Source organism: Nerophis lumbriciformis, linkage group LG26 (genome assembly GCF_033978685.3).
Source record: "Nerophis lumbriciformis linkage group LG26, RoL_Nlum_v2.1, whole genome shotgun sequence".
NCBI classification, from domain to species: domain Eukaryota; kingdom Metazoa; phylum Chordata; class Actinopteri; order Syngnathiformes; family Syngnathidae; genus Nerophis; species Nerophis lumbriciformis.
This window is the reverse complement of record NC_084573.2, coordinates 12,163,485-12,179,893: the sequence shown is the minus strand read 5'-3', so window position 1 is coordinate 12,179,893 and position 16,409 is coordinate 12,163,485. Positions and strand designations below refer to the sequence as shown.

The 16,409-nt window shown below is 42.1% G+C and overlaps 1 protein-coding gene across 1 annotated transcript in view; it reads left to right on the top strand.

Annotated features, from left to right (window-relative positions):
• The window catches only part of LOC133623895 (apolipoprotein B-100-like), a 174,227-nt gene that overhangs the window by 96,731 nt on the left and 61,087 nt on the right, over positions 1-16,409 (top strand). Inside the window, exons 32-38 of the mRNA XM_072916126.1 lie at positions 112-217; positions 344-531; positions 3,549-3,712; positions 3,815-4,118; positions 5,482-5,575; positions 13,619-13,726; positions 13,818-13,963. Coding sequence (XP_072772227.1) covers positions 112-217; positions 344-531; positions 3,549-3,712; positions 3,815-4,118; positions 5,482-5,575; positions 13,619-13,726; positions 13,818-13,963 — 1,110 coding nt within the window. The remainder of the gene's footprint in view (positions 1-111; positions 218-343; positions 532-3,548; positions 3,713-3,814; positions 4,119-5,481; positions 5,576-13,618; positions 13,727-13,817; positions 13,964-16,409) is intronic.

Below are 16,409 nucleotides of genomic sequence, written 5' to 3'. Positions count from 1 at the left end.
GTTGGCAAGTATGCTTACCTCTTACCCCTCAATCAGTAGGAATGTGTGGTTGCCAGAGCTGGATTGCACACATTCATCTCATAATCAAGCGGCACGTTTTTGTCTTTAAAGCTTTTGCCTGCCAAAAAGCTCTGGGATTCTGACGAGCTGGCGAAGGATGGAAGAAAAGGAATGCTTCTTGGGGAGGAGTGGCGGGACAACGCATGGGGGCCATCGCGTAAGTGGCATCAATTTTTACATTCACCTGTTAAAATGACAACTTTTGAAGTATGCTTTGTCTGTCTTGAGTTTTAATACACAGTATATTCTGTAGATAATTGAGCACAGTCTTTTTTTTCTTCAGACCATTCAGTGTCCCAGCCAATTATGGTCCAGCGGCGGCCAGGCCAGGGTTTTCACGGAAACGGCGATGCCAATTCGGTGCTCTCGCCCCGCTCCGAGGGCGGAGGCTTGGGTGTTAGCATGGTGGAGTACGTCCTGAGCTCGTCTCCCGGTGACAAAATGGACGCTCGTTACAGGAACGGTGGCTATGTGAGTCATCGTGCGCTCAATAAAATTAAAGGGGAACATTATCACAATTTCAGAAGGGTTAAAACCATTAAAAATCAGTTCCCAGTGGCTTATTTTATTTTTCAAAGTTTTTTTCAAAATTTTACTCCTCACGCAATATCCCTAAAAAAAGCTTCAAAGTGCCTGATTTTAACCATCGTTATACAGGTAAAAGCCAGTAAATTAGAATATTTTGAAAAACTTGATTTATTTCAGTAATTGCATTCAAAAGGTGTAACTTGTACATTATATTTATTCATTGCACACAGACTGATGCATTCAAATGTTTATTTCATTTAATTTTGATGATTTGAAATGGCAACAAATGAAAATCCAAAATTCCGTGTGTCATAAAATTAGAATATTACTTAAGGCTAATACAAAAAAGGGATTTTTAGAAATGTTGGCCAACTGAAAAGTATGAAAATGAAAAATATGAGCATGTACAATACTCAATACTTGGTTGGAGCTCCTTTTGCCTCAATTACTGCGTTAATGCGGCGTGGCATGGAGTCGATGAGTTTCTGGCACTGCTCAGGTGTTATGAGAGCCCAGGTTGCTCTGATAGTGGCCTTCAACTCTTCTGCGTTTTTGGGTCTGGCATTCTGCATCTTCCTTTTCACAATACCCCACAGATTTTCTATGGAGCTAAGGTCAGGGGAGTTGGCGGGCCAATTTAGAACAGAAATACCATGGTCCGTAAACCAGGCACGGGTAGATTTTGCGCTGTGTGCAGGCGCCAAGTCCTGTTGGAACTTGACATCTCCATCTCCATAGAGCAGGTCAGCAGCAGGAAGCATGAAGTGCTCTAAAACTTGCTGGTAGACGGCTGCGTTGACCCTGGATCTCAGGAAACAGAGTGGACCGACACCAGCAGATGACATGGCACCCCAAACCATCACTGATGGTGGAAACTTTACACTAGACTTCAGGCAACGTGGATCCTGTGCCTCTCCTGTCTTCCTCCAGACTCTGGGACCTCGATTTCCAAAGGAAATGCAAAATTTGCATGGTTGGGTGATGGTTTGGGGTGCCATGTCATCTGCTGGTGTCGGTCCACTCTGTTTCCTGAGATCCAGGGTCAACGCAGCCGTCTACCAGCAAGTTTTAGAGCACTTCATGCTTCCTGCTGCTGACCTGCTCTATGGAGATGGAGATTTCAAGTTCCAACAGGACTTGGCGCCTGCACACAGCGCAAAATCTACCCGTGCCTGGTTTACGGACCATGGTATTTCTGTTCTAAATTGGCCCGCCAACTCCCCTGACCTTAGCCCCATAGAAAATCTGTGGGGTATTGTGAAAAGGAAGATGCAGAATGCCAGACCCAAAAACGCAGAAGAGTTGAAGGCCACTATCAGAGCAACCTGGGCTCTCATAACACCTGAGCAGTGCCAGAAACTCATCGACTCCATGCCACGCCGCATTAACGCAGTAATTGAGGCAAAAGGAGCTCCAACCAAGTATTGAGTATTGTACATGCTCATATTTTTCATTTTCATACTTTTCAGTTGGCCAACATTTCTAAAAATCCCTTTTTTGTATTAGCCTTAAGTAATATTCTAATTTTGTGACACACGGAATTTTGGATTTTCATTTGTTGCCACTTCAAATCATCAAAATTAAATGAAATAAACATTTGAATGCATCAGTCTGTGTGCAATGAATAAATATAATGTACAAGTTACACCTTTTGAATGCAATTACTGAAATAAATCAAGTTTTTCAAAATATTCTAATTTACTGGCTTTTACCTGTATACACCCGTCCATTTTCCTGTGACGTCACACAGTGATGCCAATACAAACAAACATGGCGGGTAGAACAGCAAGGTATAGCGACATTAGCTCGGATTCAGACTCGGATTTCAGCGGCTTAAGCGATTCAACGGATTACGCATGTATTGAAACGGATGGTTGTAGTGTGGAGGCAGGTAGCGAAAACGAAATTGAAGAAGAAACTGAAGCTATTGAGCCATATCGGTTTGAACCGTATGCAAGCGAAACCGACAAAAACGACACGACAGCCAGCGACACGGGAGAAAGCGAGGACGAATTCGGCGATCGCCTTCTAACCAACGATTGGTATGTGTTTGTTTGGCATTAAAGGAAACTAACTATGAACTAGGTTTACAGCATATGAAATACATTTGGCAACAACATGCACTTTGAGAGTGCAGACAGCCCATTTCAAGCGCGCTAAGAACATATATTTTTCCACGATTTTAGCACTCAGGTTAACCATACCTAAATAGACACAAAATAATGCATTACACAAGACTACCCGAATGTACTCGAATGATTGAAAAAAATAAATGTTTTTAAGCTAAATTATTGGTAAACACAGTTTATGTATAATAATTTACGTAAAACCGCGAGTAATGAATAAAGTTTTCATCAATTAATATATTCTGTAGACATACCCTCATCCGCTCTCTTTTCCTGAAAGCTGATCTGTCCAGTTTTGGAGTTGATGTCAGCAGGCCAGGGAAGCTAGGGTCGATATTCTTCTCTTGATCATCTTCGGTGGCATAAGGGACGGTTGCCATCTCTGTCGTAGCATAGCTTTCGTCGGTAAAGTGTGCGGAACAAACGACTGACCATTTCGTCGGCTTTCCCCACACCCTCGTATTTTGAACAAATTTCGTCCAATTTCTTGCCACTTTCGCATCTTTGGGCCACTGGTGCAACTTGAATCCGTCCCTGTTTGTGTTGTTACACCCTCCGACAACACACTGACGAAAGTGAGAAAATGGCGGATTGCTTCCCGATGTGACGTCACGTTGTGACGTCATCGCTCCGAGAGCGAATAATGGAAAGGCGTTTAATTCGCCAAAATTCACCCATTTAGAGTTCGGAAATCGGTTAAAAAAATATATGGTCTATTTTCCTGCAGCATCAAGGTATATATTGACGCTTACATAGGTGTGGTGATAATGTTCCCCTTTAAATGTGAGTTAATTGTCCTCCGCATAGTGTTAGCTTGCCCTATTGTGGAAACAGGGCGGGGGAGATGCCGACCAGGACGGGAGGGAGAAGATTGATGGCCAAGAGAAGGTGTCTCCCTTTGAGGAGGACAAGAGCCCAGAGATGAAGGTGGGAGACGAGAATGACCCCGCAAAAGCCAATGGAAGAAGTTTACTCAACGGCATGGACAAAGACTTCAAGTCTGTATCTTCAACGTTTTCAAATGACTTGAATTATTTATATTTTAATGATAAATCAAGGATGCTTCATGTCTAAATGTAACATGCGTGTCTCCACATCAGCCCAACTCCAGGAAGCCGCCAAGCTTCTCCCACTGAAGCGGTAGAGAGAATGGGCCCCAACCAGACCGGACTTGAGATGATGAGCCAGCACCATCATCATGTCCACCATGCCCTCCAACAGCACAACCACATCCACAACAAGGGCCCGGTGGAGGACTTCCAGAACCAGGAGGCCCAGAACATGGGTGGTATGGAGCAACAAGCCGGCGTGGAGTCCCTTCAGTTTGACTACGCAGGGAACCAGATTCAGGTGGACTCCTCCGGAACCCCAATGGGATTGTTCGACTACAACTCTCAGCAGCAGGTGTGTTCCACGACTGTCTCTCAATCTACTCTTAAAGGCCTACTGAAATGAATTTTTTTAATTTAAACTGGGATAGCAGATCCATTCTATGTGTCATACTTGATCATTTCGCGATATTGCCATATTTTTGCTGAAAGGATTTAGTATAGAACGACGACGATAAAGTTCGCAACTTTTGGTCGCTGATAAAAAAAAGCCTTGCCTGTACCGGAAGTAGTGTGACGTCACAAGTTGAAAGTCTCCTCACATTTCCCCATTGTTTACACCAGCAGCGAGAGCGAATGGGACCGAGAAAGCGACGATTACCCCATTAATTTGAGCCAGGATGAAAGATTCGTGGATGAGGAACGTGAGAGTGAAGTATTAGAGTGCAGTGCAGGACGCATCTTTTTTCGCTCTGACCGTAACTTAGGTACAAGGGCTCATTGGATTCCACACTCTCTCCTTTTTCTATTGTGGATCACGGATTTGTATTTCAAACCACCTCGGATACTATATCCTCTTGAAAATGAGAGTCGAGAACGCGAAATGGACATTCACAGTGACCACGACAATACATCGGTGAAGCACTTTAGCTACGGAGCTAACGTGATAGCATCGGGCTTAACTGCAGATAGAAACAAAATAAATAAACCCCTGACTGGAAGGATAGACAGAAAATCAACAATACTATTAAACCATGGACCTGTAACTACACGGTTAATGCTTTCCAGCCTGGCAAAGCTTAACAATGCTGTTGCTGACGACGCCATTGAATCTCACTTAGCTACGGACCTCTACAGAGCTTTGATAAAAACATTAGCTCTCCACCTACGACAACCCTCATCTGCTCATCAACACCGAAGCTCACCTGCTTTCCAGCGATTGACGGAGCGACGAAGGACTTCACCCGATCATCGATGCGGTCGGCGGCTAGCGTTGGATAGCGCGTCTGCTATCCAAGTCAAAGTCCTCCTGGTTGTGTTGCTGTAGCCAGACGCTAATACACCGATCGCATCTACAGCTTTCTTCTTTGCAGTCTCCATTGTTCATTAAACAAATTGCAAAAGATTCACCAACACAGATGTCCAGAATACTGTGGAATTTTCCCATGAAAACTGAGCTTTTTGTATTGGATACAATGGCGTCCCAATACTTCCGTTTCAACCATCGACGTCACGCGCATACGTCATCATACCTAGACGTTTTCAACCGGAAGTTTCGCAGGAAATTTAAAATTGCACTTTATAAGTTAACCCGGCCGTATTGGCATTAAGATTTCATCATTGATATATAAACTATCAGACTGTGTGGTCGGTAGTAGTGGGTTTCAGTAGGCCTTTAAGTGTGCAGCAGGTTTTGAAACGCTTTGCTTTGTTTCCAGTTATTCCAGAGGTCCAACCCCCTGACTGTTCAGCAGCTTACAGCAGCCCAGCAGCAACAGTATGCTCTTGCAGCGGCTCAGCAGCAGCATCTTGGTAAGTTAGCTTGACAGATAGCGCCTTTTTTAGAACGCCATGTTTCACAACCGTTACATGTGACCTAATCACTTTGCCATTATTGCGCTTTCGGATATAACCACACTTCAACATGTTCTGTTTCAATTGTAAAATGGTCCCCAATACTGTATCTGCCTAACTATTCCACTTTTCAGTTAAATAAATAATGATAAATGGGTTATACTTATATAGCGCTTTTCTACCTTCAAGCTACTCAAAGCGCTTTAACAGTATTACCACATTCACCCATTCACACACACATTCACACACTGATGGCGGGAGCTGCCATGCAAGGCGCTAACCAGCAGACATCAGGAGCAAGGGGTGAAGTGTCTTGCCCAAGGACACAACGGACGTGACTAGGATGGTAGAAGGTGGGGATTGAACCCCAGTAACCAGCAACCCTCTGATTGCTGGCACGGCCACTCTACCAACTTCGCCACGCCGCCCCCCTTTGAGATTCCTGTCATAATGGTTGCTGTACCACTTCGGTCCTGATTTACTAAGATCCAAATACCTTGTGCAAAACAGTGTGTGCAATCTATGACAAAGTGTGTACTATTAGTAGGTGTGTTGCATGTGATTTATTAAGACAGCATGTGCAATTAAAATGTGGTGCAGACCGCCATAATCTACAAACCTCAAAACCAGTGAAGTTGGCACGTTGTGTAAATGGTAAATAAAAACAGAATACAATGATTTGCAAATCATTTTCAATCTATATTCAATTGAATAGACTGCAAAGACAAGATACTTTAACGTTCGAACTGGAAAACTGTATTTTTTGCAAATATTAGCTCATTTGGAATTTGATGCCTGCAAAATGTTTCATAAATGCCTCAAAACAGCAGCTTGGAATTTGGGACATGCTCTCCCTGAGAGAGCATGAAAAGATTGAGGTGGGCGGGGGTGGGGTAGGGTGTAGCGGAGGGTGTATATTGTAGCGTCCCGGAAGAGTTAGTGCTGCAAGGGGTTCTGGGTATTTGTTCTGTTGTGTTTGTTGTGTTATGGTGCGGATGTTCTCCCGAAATGTGTTTGTCATTCTTGTTTGGTGTGGGTTCACAGTGTGGCGCATATTTGTAACAGTGTTAAAGTTGTTTAAACGGCCACCCTCAGTGTGATCTTTGTGGCTGTTGACCAAGTATGCTTGGCATTCACTTGTGTGTGTGAAAAGCCGTAGATATTATGTGACTGGGCCGGCACGCAAAGGAGGTGCCTTTTAAGGTTTATTGGCGCTCTGTACTTCTCCCTACGTCCGTGTACACAGCGGCGTTTTAAAAAGTCATACATTTTACTTTTTGAAACCGATACCGATAATTTCCGATATTACATTTTAAAGCATTTATCGGCCGATATCGTCATTCTTAACCAAAATGCATCAACTGAATTTGTTTTTAATCAGCCCCTTGAGTCATCCAGCAGCTATGAATTCATAAAAGGATGTGGCTGAATAGACGTCTAATATTTTTTTATTTCTGACACTCCAAATATGTTAAAATGTACACATAGGACGGACGCTTCTGTCCGTCATCTTGTCTTTGCAGCGCGAGTACGCCTCTCTTACAGCCGTGTGAGGAACTTTGTCAGTTTGCGCGTCCTTTTCAAACGTGCTAAATGAAATGCGAAATAGTGCTTGCAAATCGGTGGTAAGTGTTGATTAACACTGCACATGCAGTATAATATATTTGCATTTTCTACTCCCAGTATTATGGGCGTTTTGATGATCGGCATATATTTTGCATGTTAATGAAATCTCATATCCAAAACATACAACATAAGGTGGCAAAAAACATTTCAATAATGAATAAAGCAAAATACATCCTGGGCCAAAAATCACTTCATATTCTCTACTGCTCGCTAGTGTTACCATATCTTAGTTATTGTGTAGAAATATGGGGAAATGACTACAAATGTGCGCTACGCACGTTAACCGTGTTACAAAAAAGATCTATTAGACTGATACATAATGTTGGATATAGAGAACATACAAACCCTTTATTTATTGAGTCAAAAATATTAAAGTTTGATGATTTGGTAAAATTGCAAACAGCTAAAATGATGTACAAAGCAAACTATAACCTGCTACCAAAGAATGTACAACAATTCTTCTCAACTAAAGAGGAGAAATATAACCTTAGAGGAAAATCTAATTTAAAACATTAGTATGCACGTACAACACTTAGAACCTTTAGCATATCAGTATGTGGAATTAAATGATGGAATGGATTAAGTAATGAAGTTAAACATTGTTCTGATATGATCCAGTTTAAGAGGTTGCTCAAATGAATAGTGCTTACAAAGTACAAAGAAGAATTATGAGAATTACTTTCAACCTTATTGAAAATAAGATATTTTTCATCTCAGTATGTTAAAGGGGAACATTATCACAATTTCAGAATTGTTAAAACCATTAAAAATCAGTTCCCAGTGGCTTATTATATTTTTCGAAGTTTTTTTCAAAATGTTACCTATCACGCAATATCCCTAAAAAAAAAAGCTTCAAAGTGCCTGATTTTAACCACCCGTCCATTTTCCTGTGACGTCACATAGTAAAGCCAACACAAACAAACATGGCGGACAGAACAGCAAGCTATAGCGACATTAGCTCGGATTCAGACTCGGATTTCAGCGGCTTAAGCGATTCAACAGATTACGAATGTATTAAAACTGATGGTTGTAGTGTGGAGGCAGGTAGCGAAAACGAAATTGAAGAAGAAACTGAAGCTATTGAGCCATATCGGTTTGAACCGTATGCAAGCGAAACAGACGAAAACAACACGACAGCCAGCGACACGGGAGAAAGCGAGGACGAATTCGGCAATCGCCTTCTAACCAACGATTGGTATGTGTTTGTTTGGCATTAAAGGAAACTAACAACTATGAACTAGGTTTACAGCATATGAAATACATTTGGCAACAACATGCACTTTGAGAGTGCAGACAGCCCAATTTTCATCAATTAATATATTCTGTAGACATACCCTCATGTCAGCAGGCCAGGGAAGCTAGGGTCGATATTCTTCTCTTGATCATCTTCGGGACGGTGTGAGCCAAGACATCCAGGGGGGTTTAGCTCGCTCGTCTGCGGGAACAAACTGCCGCCATTGCTTGCCGTGCTACCGAGGTCCTTTGTCCCTGAATTGCTCACACACTCCGGCAGATTCAATGGGGGTCTGGCGGCAGATTTCTTTGACTTTATCGTTGGAAATGCATCTGCTTTGAGTGTCGCAGGATATCCACACATTCTTGCCATCTCTGTCGTAGCATAGCTTTCGTCAGTAAAGTGTGCGGAACAAACGTCCAATTTCTTGCCACTTTCGCATCTTTGGGCCACTGGTGCAACTTGAATCCGTCCCTGTTCGTGTTGTTACACCCTCCGACAACACACCGACGAGGCATGATGTCTCCAAGGTACGGAAAACAGTCGAAAAAACGGAAAATAACAGAGCTGATTTGACTCGGTGTTTGAGAAAATGGCGGATTGCTTCCCGATGCGACGTCACGTTGTGACGTCATCGCTCCGAGAGCGAATATTAGAAAGGCGTTTAATTCGCCAAAATTCACCCATTTAGAGTTTGGAAATCGGTTAAAAGAATATATGGTCTTTTTTCTGCAACATCAAGGTATATATTGATGCTTACATAGGTCTGGTGATAATGTTCCCCTTTAATAATGACTAAATTAATTAATTACATATTACAAAACTGTTGTGTATATACTAATTCACAGATGTCATTCTATTATAAAAAGGTCAGTAAATGATGTATATATTTGTAAACGCTCTGAAGTGGGAAAGGGGTAGGATTAAAAAAGCTTTGCTTCTTCCTACTCCTTTTCGGACATGATGTAAAGTGAATGATATGAAATTGTGTGATGTATTATGCTGTAAGTGTGTTCATGTTCCAAATCAACTAAAGAAAGAAAGACAGAAACTCAAAATGGATTGTACGCATTATTCTGCTCACTTAACAGACACAATCCACTTTGCACACATTTAGTAGCTCAGCTTTGCATGTATCAAGTTTGCATTTGTTTTAGTACCGTATTTTCCGCACTATAAAGTGCACCGGATTATAAGGCTCACCTTCAATGAATGGCATATTTCAAAACTTTGTTCATATATAAGGCGCACCGGATTATAAGGCGCACCTATGCATCCATTAGATGGAGCTGCGCTAAAGGGAATGTCAACAAAACAGTCAGATAGGTCAGTCAAACTTTATTAATAGATTACAAACCAGCGTTCTGACAACTCTGTTCACTCCCAAAATGAATAAACAGCTGTTTTATTATTTTCCCCGAGGTAAAGTCAGTGACGTGGTGTTTTGTTTATCTTTTAACAGCAAGGTATAACATGTAGTGCAACATTTATATCACATAGTGGAGGGGAACTTTTCCCTGATTCAATAAACGCGTACAAAACAGTCTGATACTGTTACGGTAAATCAAACGTTAGTGCAATCACAATATAGTAACACTCCAAATTAGGGATATCCCGATCCGATGTTTGGATCGGATCGGCTGCCGATATTTGCCAAAAATTGCGTATCGGCAAGGCATTATAAAATGCCGATCCAGATCCAGTTTAAAAAAAAAAACTCCGGTCCGTGTTTTCCAAAGCACCGATTTGAATAATACATTCCACTTTTCTGCTGCTCCCTGATTTCCGTTCCGTATTTTCCAGCACACCTTCAACACATCCACAGGTCTGTGAATTCTCACGCCGTTGCTTTTAGCTGCTGGCATTACAAGACAGGCTCTTCTCACTCTTTTCTGTGTCTCCCTCTCACAGACAGCGAGCGCACCTTCTTACACACGTCACATACTGTCACGTCATACGTCACATACGTATACGTCCTCCCCGAGCAGGGAGGTAGCAGCATGGCTAACGTTAGCTGTGATGCTAGCGCAGCCGTGTGACCAACGCTCCCTCTAAGGTGCGCGCTTGTGCGATTGCAAACTGCTCAAGCGTCCTCTGCACATAGCAATTATATGCCATGCACAAAATCACATAAAAATATAAGCGCATAACAATTTTCGACACACGGACACGACAGAGAAAACAGTTTCCGTCATCATTGTTCAAATATTATAACGTCTTTCGAGACGCTTATCTCCATTCGGTGCCACACGTCCACACCATCAAAATGCCGAGGCAAAAATTTCCACATCAGCACCGTATGAAAAAATTAGTGATTTTTTTAGTTGTGATTTCCTTCTCTGCATGAAAGTTTAAAAGTAGCATATAATAATGCAGTATGAAGAAGAATGTTTTAATGTAGACATGGAAGCCTTGAAAGAAAATTTTGAAAATCAAGATTACATTTCCTGCAAATGGGTGCATTTCTACCCTATATTTTAACTTTAGATTTATTCTCATATCAAACTCTTTTGGCTGTCTTTTTGACACTTACATCCGGCGCCCCCCTCCACACCCTGGATTATAAATAATGTAAATAATTCAATGTGATTATCTTGTGTGATGACTGTATTATGATGATAGTATATATCTGATAGTATATATCTGTATCATGAATCAATTTAAGTGGACCCCGACTTAAACAAGTTGAAAAACTTATTGGGGTGTTACCATTTAGTGGTCAATTGTACGGAATATGTACTTCACTGTGCAACCTACTAATAAAAGTCTCAATCAATCAATCAAAACACATAGAATCATCATACTGCTGTGATTATATGCATCAAGTGTTCATTCAAGGCTAAGGCAAAATATCGAGATATATATCGTGTATCGCAATATGGCCTTAAAATATCGCAATATTAAAAAAAGGCCATATCGCCCAGCCCTAGTTCAATGATGCCATTTCTGTTTGTCATGTATAATTTTGTCTATTTTTTGTCTATCCTTGAATAAACAGGTCAGTATCTTGTTACCAACCATTGTGTATTATTCAAACTCCCCTAATTCAGCTGGCTAGTTGTTATCAAGAGTACTAAAACCCTTTTCAACATGATTCTGACAACTAAGTAGGCTAAATAACTTTAAACTTTAATACATGCTCGGATAGGCCAGTATCGGTATCGGATCGGAAATGCAAAAACCTGGATCGGGACATCCCTACTCCAAATAGTGCAGAGCAATAACAATATATCAATAACTCAACGTTGCTCAAACGTTAATGTCACACAACACAACACACAAAATAAACATGTAAAGCTCACTTTATGAAGTTATTCCTCATCCACGAATCCCTCAAATTCTTCTTCTTCAGTGTCCGAATTAAACAGTCGGGCGAATACGGCATCCAACATGCCCGGCTCAGTCTCGTCGAAGTCGTCATTAATGGAGTCAGTGTCGCTGCTGCTCTATTCCCGTGTTGTACTGCGTGACTGATCGTCTTAAGTTTAAACTCTGCGTCGTAAGCGTGTCTCTTAATAGGAGCCGTTTTGGGGTCTTTACATAAACAAACAAATGGAAATCAAATCGGCACGCCTCGCGCTGTCATATATCCCAGCATGCACCGCGTGCTTCTTCTTCTTCTACGGGAGCATCTGCTTACCCCCGTAGAAGAAGAAGTTCTTCTTCTACGAGGGAAAATGAAGTTGGCGGCTACTTACCATAGAACATGTCAAACTCTGGCCCGCGGGCCAAATTTGGCCCGCCGTGTAATTTCCTTTGGCCCTTGAGGCAATATCAAATTGACATCAGAGCTGGCCCGCTGGTACCGCATTCACCGCTAATACTCATACTTGCCAACCCTCCCGATTTTCAGTGCCACTCTCGAAAGTCTCCCGGGGCAACCATTCTCCCGAATTTCTCCCGATTTCCACCCGGACAACAATATTGGAGGCGTGCCTTAAAGGCACTGCCTTTAGCGTCCTCTACAACCTGTCGTCACGTCTGCTTTTCCTCCATACAAACAGCGTGCCGGCCCCTGTCACATGATATATGCGGCTTCTACACACACATAAGTGAATGCAAGGCATGCTTGATCAAGAGCCATACAGGTCACACTGAGGGTGGCGGCATAAACAACTTTAACATGTTACAAATACGCGCCACACTGTGAAACCACACCAAACAAGAATGACAAACACATTTCCGGAGAACATCCGCACCGTAACACAACATAAACACAACAGAACAAATACCCAGAACCCCTTGCAGCACTAACTCTTCCGGGACGCTACAATATACACCCCCGCTACCACCAAACCCCGCCCACCTGAGCCCAGACATTAATGAACTAGCATCCCAGAAAAGATGGCAGGTATCTGGCTTGGGCACATCAGATTAGATCAGTGTGTCGCAAACTGAGCAGTAAAAAGACCTGAATGGTTGAATTATTCATTGTTCTTTTATTTTCAAATTTATTAGCCTGTGGAAAAAGTTTATTTTGATATTTACCTCAGAAGGCTGCAAATAGAAAAGAGGCATACAATTTTTATTTAAATTTGATTTGATATGCCGAAGGGAATAAGCGGTAGAAAATGGATGGATGGATGGATGCCATTGATATTTTTGAATTATTATTATTATTTGAAACTCGATTTTGCATATCACTATAAAGTTATATAAGCCTTGCTTGTTCAATATTCAATGCAAAACTTGTTTGGGTCCCTATTAAAAGGTTAATTTGTTCAACCTTGGCCCGCAGCTTTGTTCATTTTTAAATGTTGGCCCACTCTGTATTTGAGTTTGACACCCCTGCCATAGAAGAAGAAGCGCTTCTTCTTCTTCTACGGGGGAAAAATAAGTTGGCGGCTGCTTACCGTAGTTGCGAGACCTAAACTTTATGAAAATGAAGTTTAGGTTTGTTGTGGCTCAATATTGGTCCATGTATAAGGCGCACCGGATTATAAGGCGCACTGTCAGCTTTTGACAAAATTGGAGGTTTTTAGGTGGGCCTTATAGTGCGGAAAATACGGTACACACAAACTTTTAGTCAATTAGTTCCTTGGTGTACATTTAGTCTTTTAAGGAAGATTTCTTTCTGTATAATGGTACTTCATAATTAAATTAACCTTGCTTTTTTTTTTTTTTTTCTTTCCTTTGCTTAGCTGGCCTTGCACCTGCATTTGTGCCAAACCCTTATATCATTAATGCTGCGCCCCCTGGAACTGATCCCTACACTGCAGCAGGCTTAGCAGCAGCAGCCACACTTGCAGGTGAGAGCACCTCTTTGTTGCGCCGATGTATACTGTGCATTTTTCAAACCGCTACCACCAACCTCAACCTACTATTTTATTTTTACTACAGGGCCGACAGTGGTTCCACCACAATACTACGGCGTTCCTTGGGGTGTGTACCCAGCCAATCTGTTCCAACAGCAGGCTGCGTCTTCTGCTAATCACTCTGCTAATCAGCAAGCATCCAATCAGGGACCAGGGCCAGGTCAACCTCAGGTAACATTGCTTATCTCCTGTATATGGTTAAAAGGGACCTATGATTGTTTAATATCAATTTTAAACACTTCGTTGTGAACCAGATAATAGGTATTGGATATGCTTTGGTGTAAATTTTGCTCCACAGTCACCTTTTTAACATGTTTTTTGAGTCTGGCTGCAACATGTTCAATTGGAAGTAAATTAAAATGAAACCACACCCCACTATCCCCAAAAGTATCATAATGTATCTTTTGAAAATTTACAGTAGTTCCTCGCCATTTCACACTTCACCACAGTAGGTATTTTCTTAATGCATATTGTACAATTTTTTGGGTCCAAAAGTAAGTACCTTCATGCAAGAAAATGGCTAAATAAACTACAAATATAAATACTACAGTAGTATTGGCCACCAGAGGAGACCAAACTAAGAAGAGTGCACTGTTCAGTATTGTGGCCACTGGTTGGCTCAGGCTCAGCAGCATTACTATGTTGGATTAAAGGCCTACTGAAATGCGATTTTCTTATTTAAACGGGTATAGCAGGTCCATTCTATGTGTCATACTTGATCATTTCGCGATATTGCCATATTTTTGCTGAAAGGATTTAGTAGAGAACATCGACGATAAAGTTCGCAACTTTTGGTCGCTGATAAAAGAGCCTTGCCTGTACCGGAAGTAGCAGACGAGTAGCGTGACGTCACAGGTTGTGGAGCTCCTCACATCTGCACATTGTTTACAATCATGGCCACCAGCAGCGAGAGCGATTTGGACCGATAAAGCGACGATTTCCCCATTAATTTGAGCGAGGCTGAAAGATTCGTGGATGAGGAAAGTGAGAGTGAAGGACTAGAGGGCAGTGGTAGCGATTCAGATAGGGAAGATGCTGTAAGGGGCGGGTGGGACCTGATATTCAGCTGGGAATGACTAAAACAGTAAATAAACACAAGACATATATATACTCTATTAGCCACAACACAACCAGGCTTATATTTAATATGCCACAAATTAATCCCGCATAACAAACACCTCGCCCCTCCCGTCCATATAACCCGCCAATACAACTCAAACACCTGCACAACACACTCAATCCCACAGCCCAAAGTACCGTTCACCTCCCCAAAGTTCATACAGCACATATATTTCCCCAAAGTCCCCAAAGTTACGTACGTGACATGCACATAGCGGCACGCACGTACGGGCAAGCGATCAAATGTTTGGAAGCCGCAGCTGCATGCGTACTCACGGTACCGTGTCTGCGTATCCAACTCAAAGTCCTCCTGGTAAGAGTCTCTGTTGTCCCAGTTCTCCACAGGCCAATGGTAAAGCTTGACTGTCATCTTCCGGGAATGTAAACAATGAAACACCGGCTGTGTTTGTGTTGCTGCAGCCGCCCGCAATACACCGCTTCCCACCTACAGCTTTCTTCTTTGCTGTCTCCATTGTTCATTGAACAAATTGTCAAAGATTCACGAACACAGATGTCCAGAATACTGTGGAATTTTGCGATGAAAACAGACGACTTAATAGCTGGCCACCATGCTGTCCCAAAATGTCCTCCACAATCCGTGACGTCACGCACTGACGTCATCATACCGAGACGTTTTCAGCAGGATGTTTCGCGCAAAATTTAAAATTGCACTTTAGTAAGCAAACCCGGCCGTATTGGCATGTGTTGCAATGTTAAGATTTCATCATTGATATATAAACTATCAGACTGCGTGGTCGGTAGTAGTGGGTTTCAGTAGGCCTTTCACAATATTATGTCAGACCCACTCGACATCCATTGCATTCGGTCTCCCCTAGAGGGGGGGGGGTTACCCACATATGCGGTCCTCTCCAAGGTTTCTCATAGTCATTCACATCGACGTCCCACTGGGGTGAGTTTTTCCTTGCCCTTTTGTGGGCTTTGTACCGAGGATGTCGTTGTGGCTTGTGCAGCCCTTTGAGACACTTGTGATTTAGGGCTATATAGATAAACATTGATTGATTGATTTAAGAGAGTGCAAAAGCAACTGAAGTATGTTGTTTCATGTCTAAAGGGCTCGCATAATGTCGAAAAACATATTTAGAAGTTTAACAGTGTTACATTGTTGAAATATACAGTACAGGCCAAAAGTTTGAACACACTTTCTCCTCATTCAATGCGTTTTCTTTATTTCCATGACTATTTACATTGTAGATTGTCACTGAAGGCATCAAAACTATGACATCTGTGAAGTGAAAACCCTTTCTGGTGAATACCTCCTTGAAGCTCATCGAGAGAATGTCAAGAAGAAAAAGTAATCAGAACAAAGGGTGGCTATTTTGAAGAAACTAGAATATAAAACATCAATCATACAATCAATGTTTATTTATATAGCCCTAAATCACAAGTGTCTCAAAGGGCTGCACAAGCCCCCCCCCCCCAGGGGAGACCGAAAGAAATGGATGTCGAGTGGGTCTGACATAATATTGTGAAAGTCCAG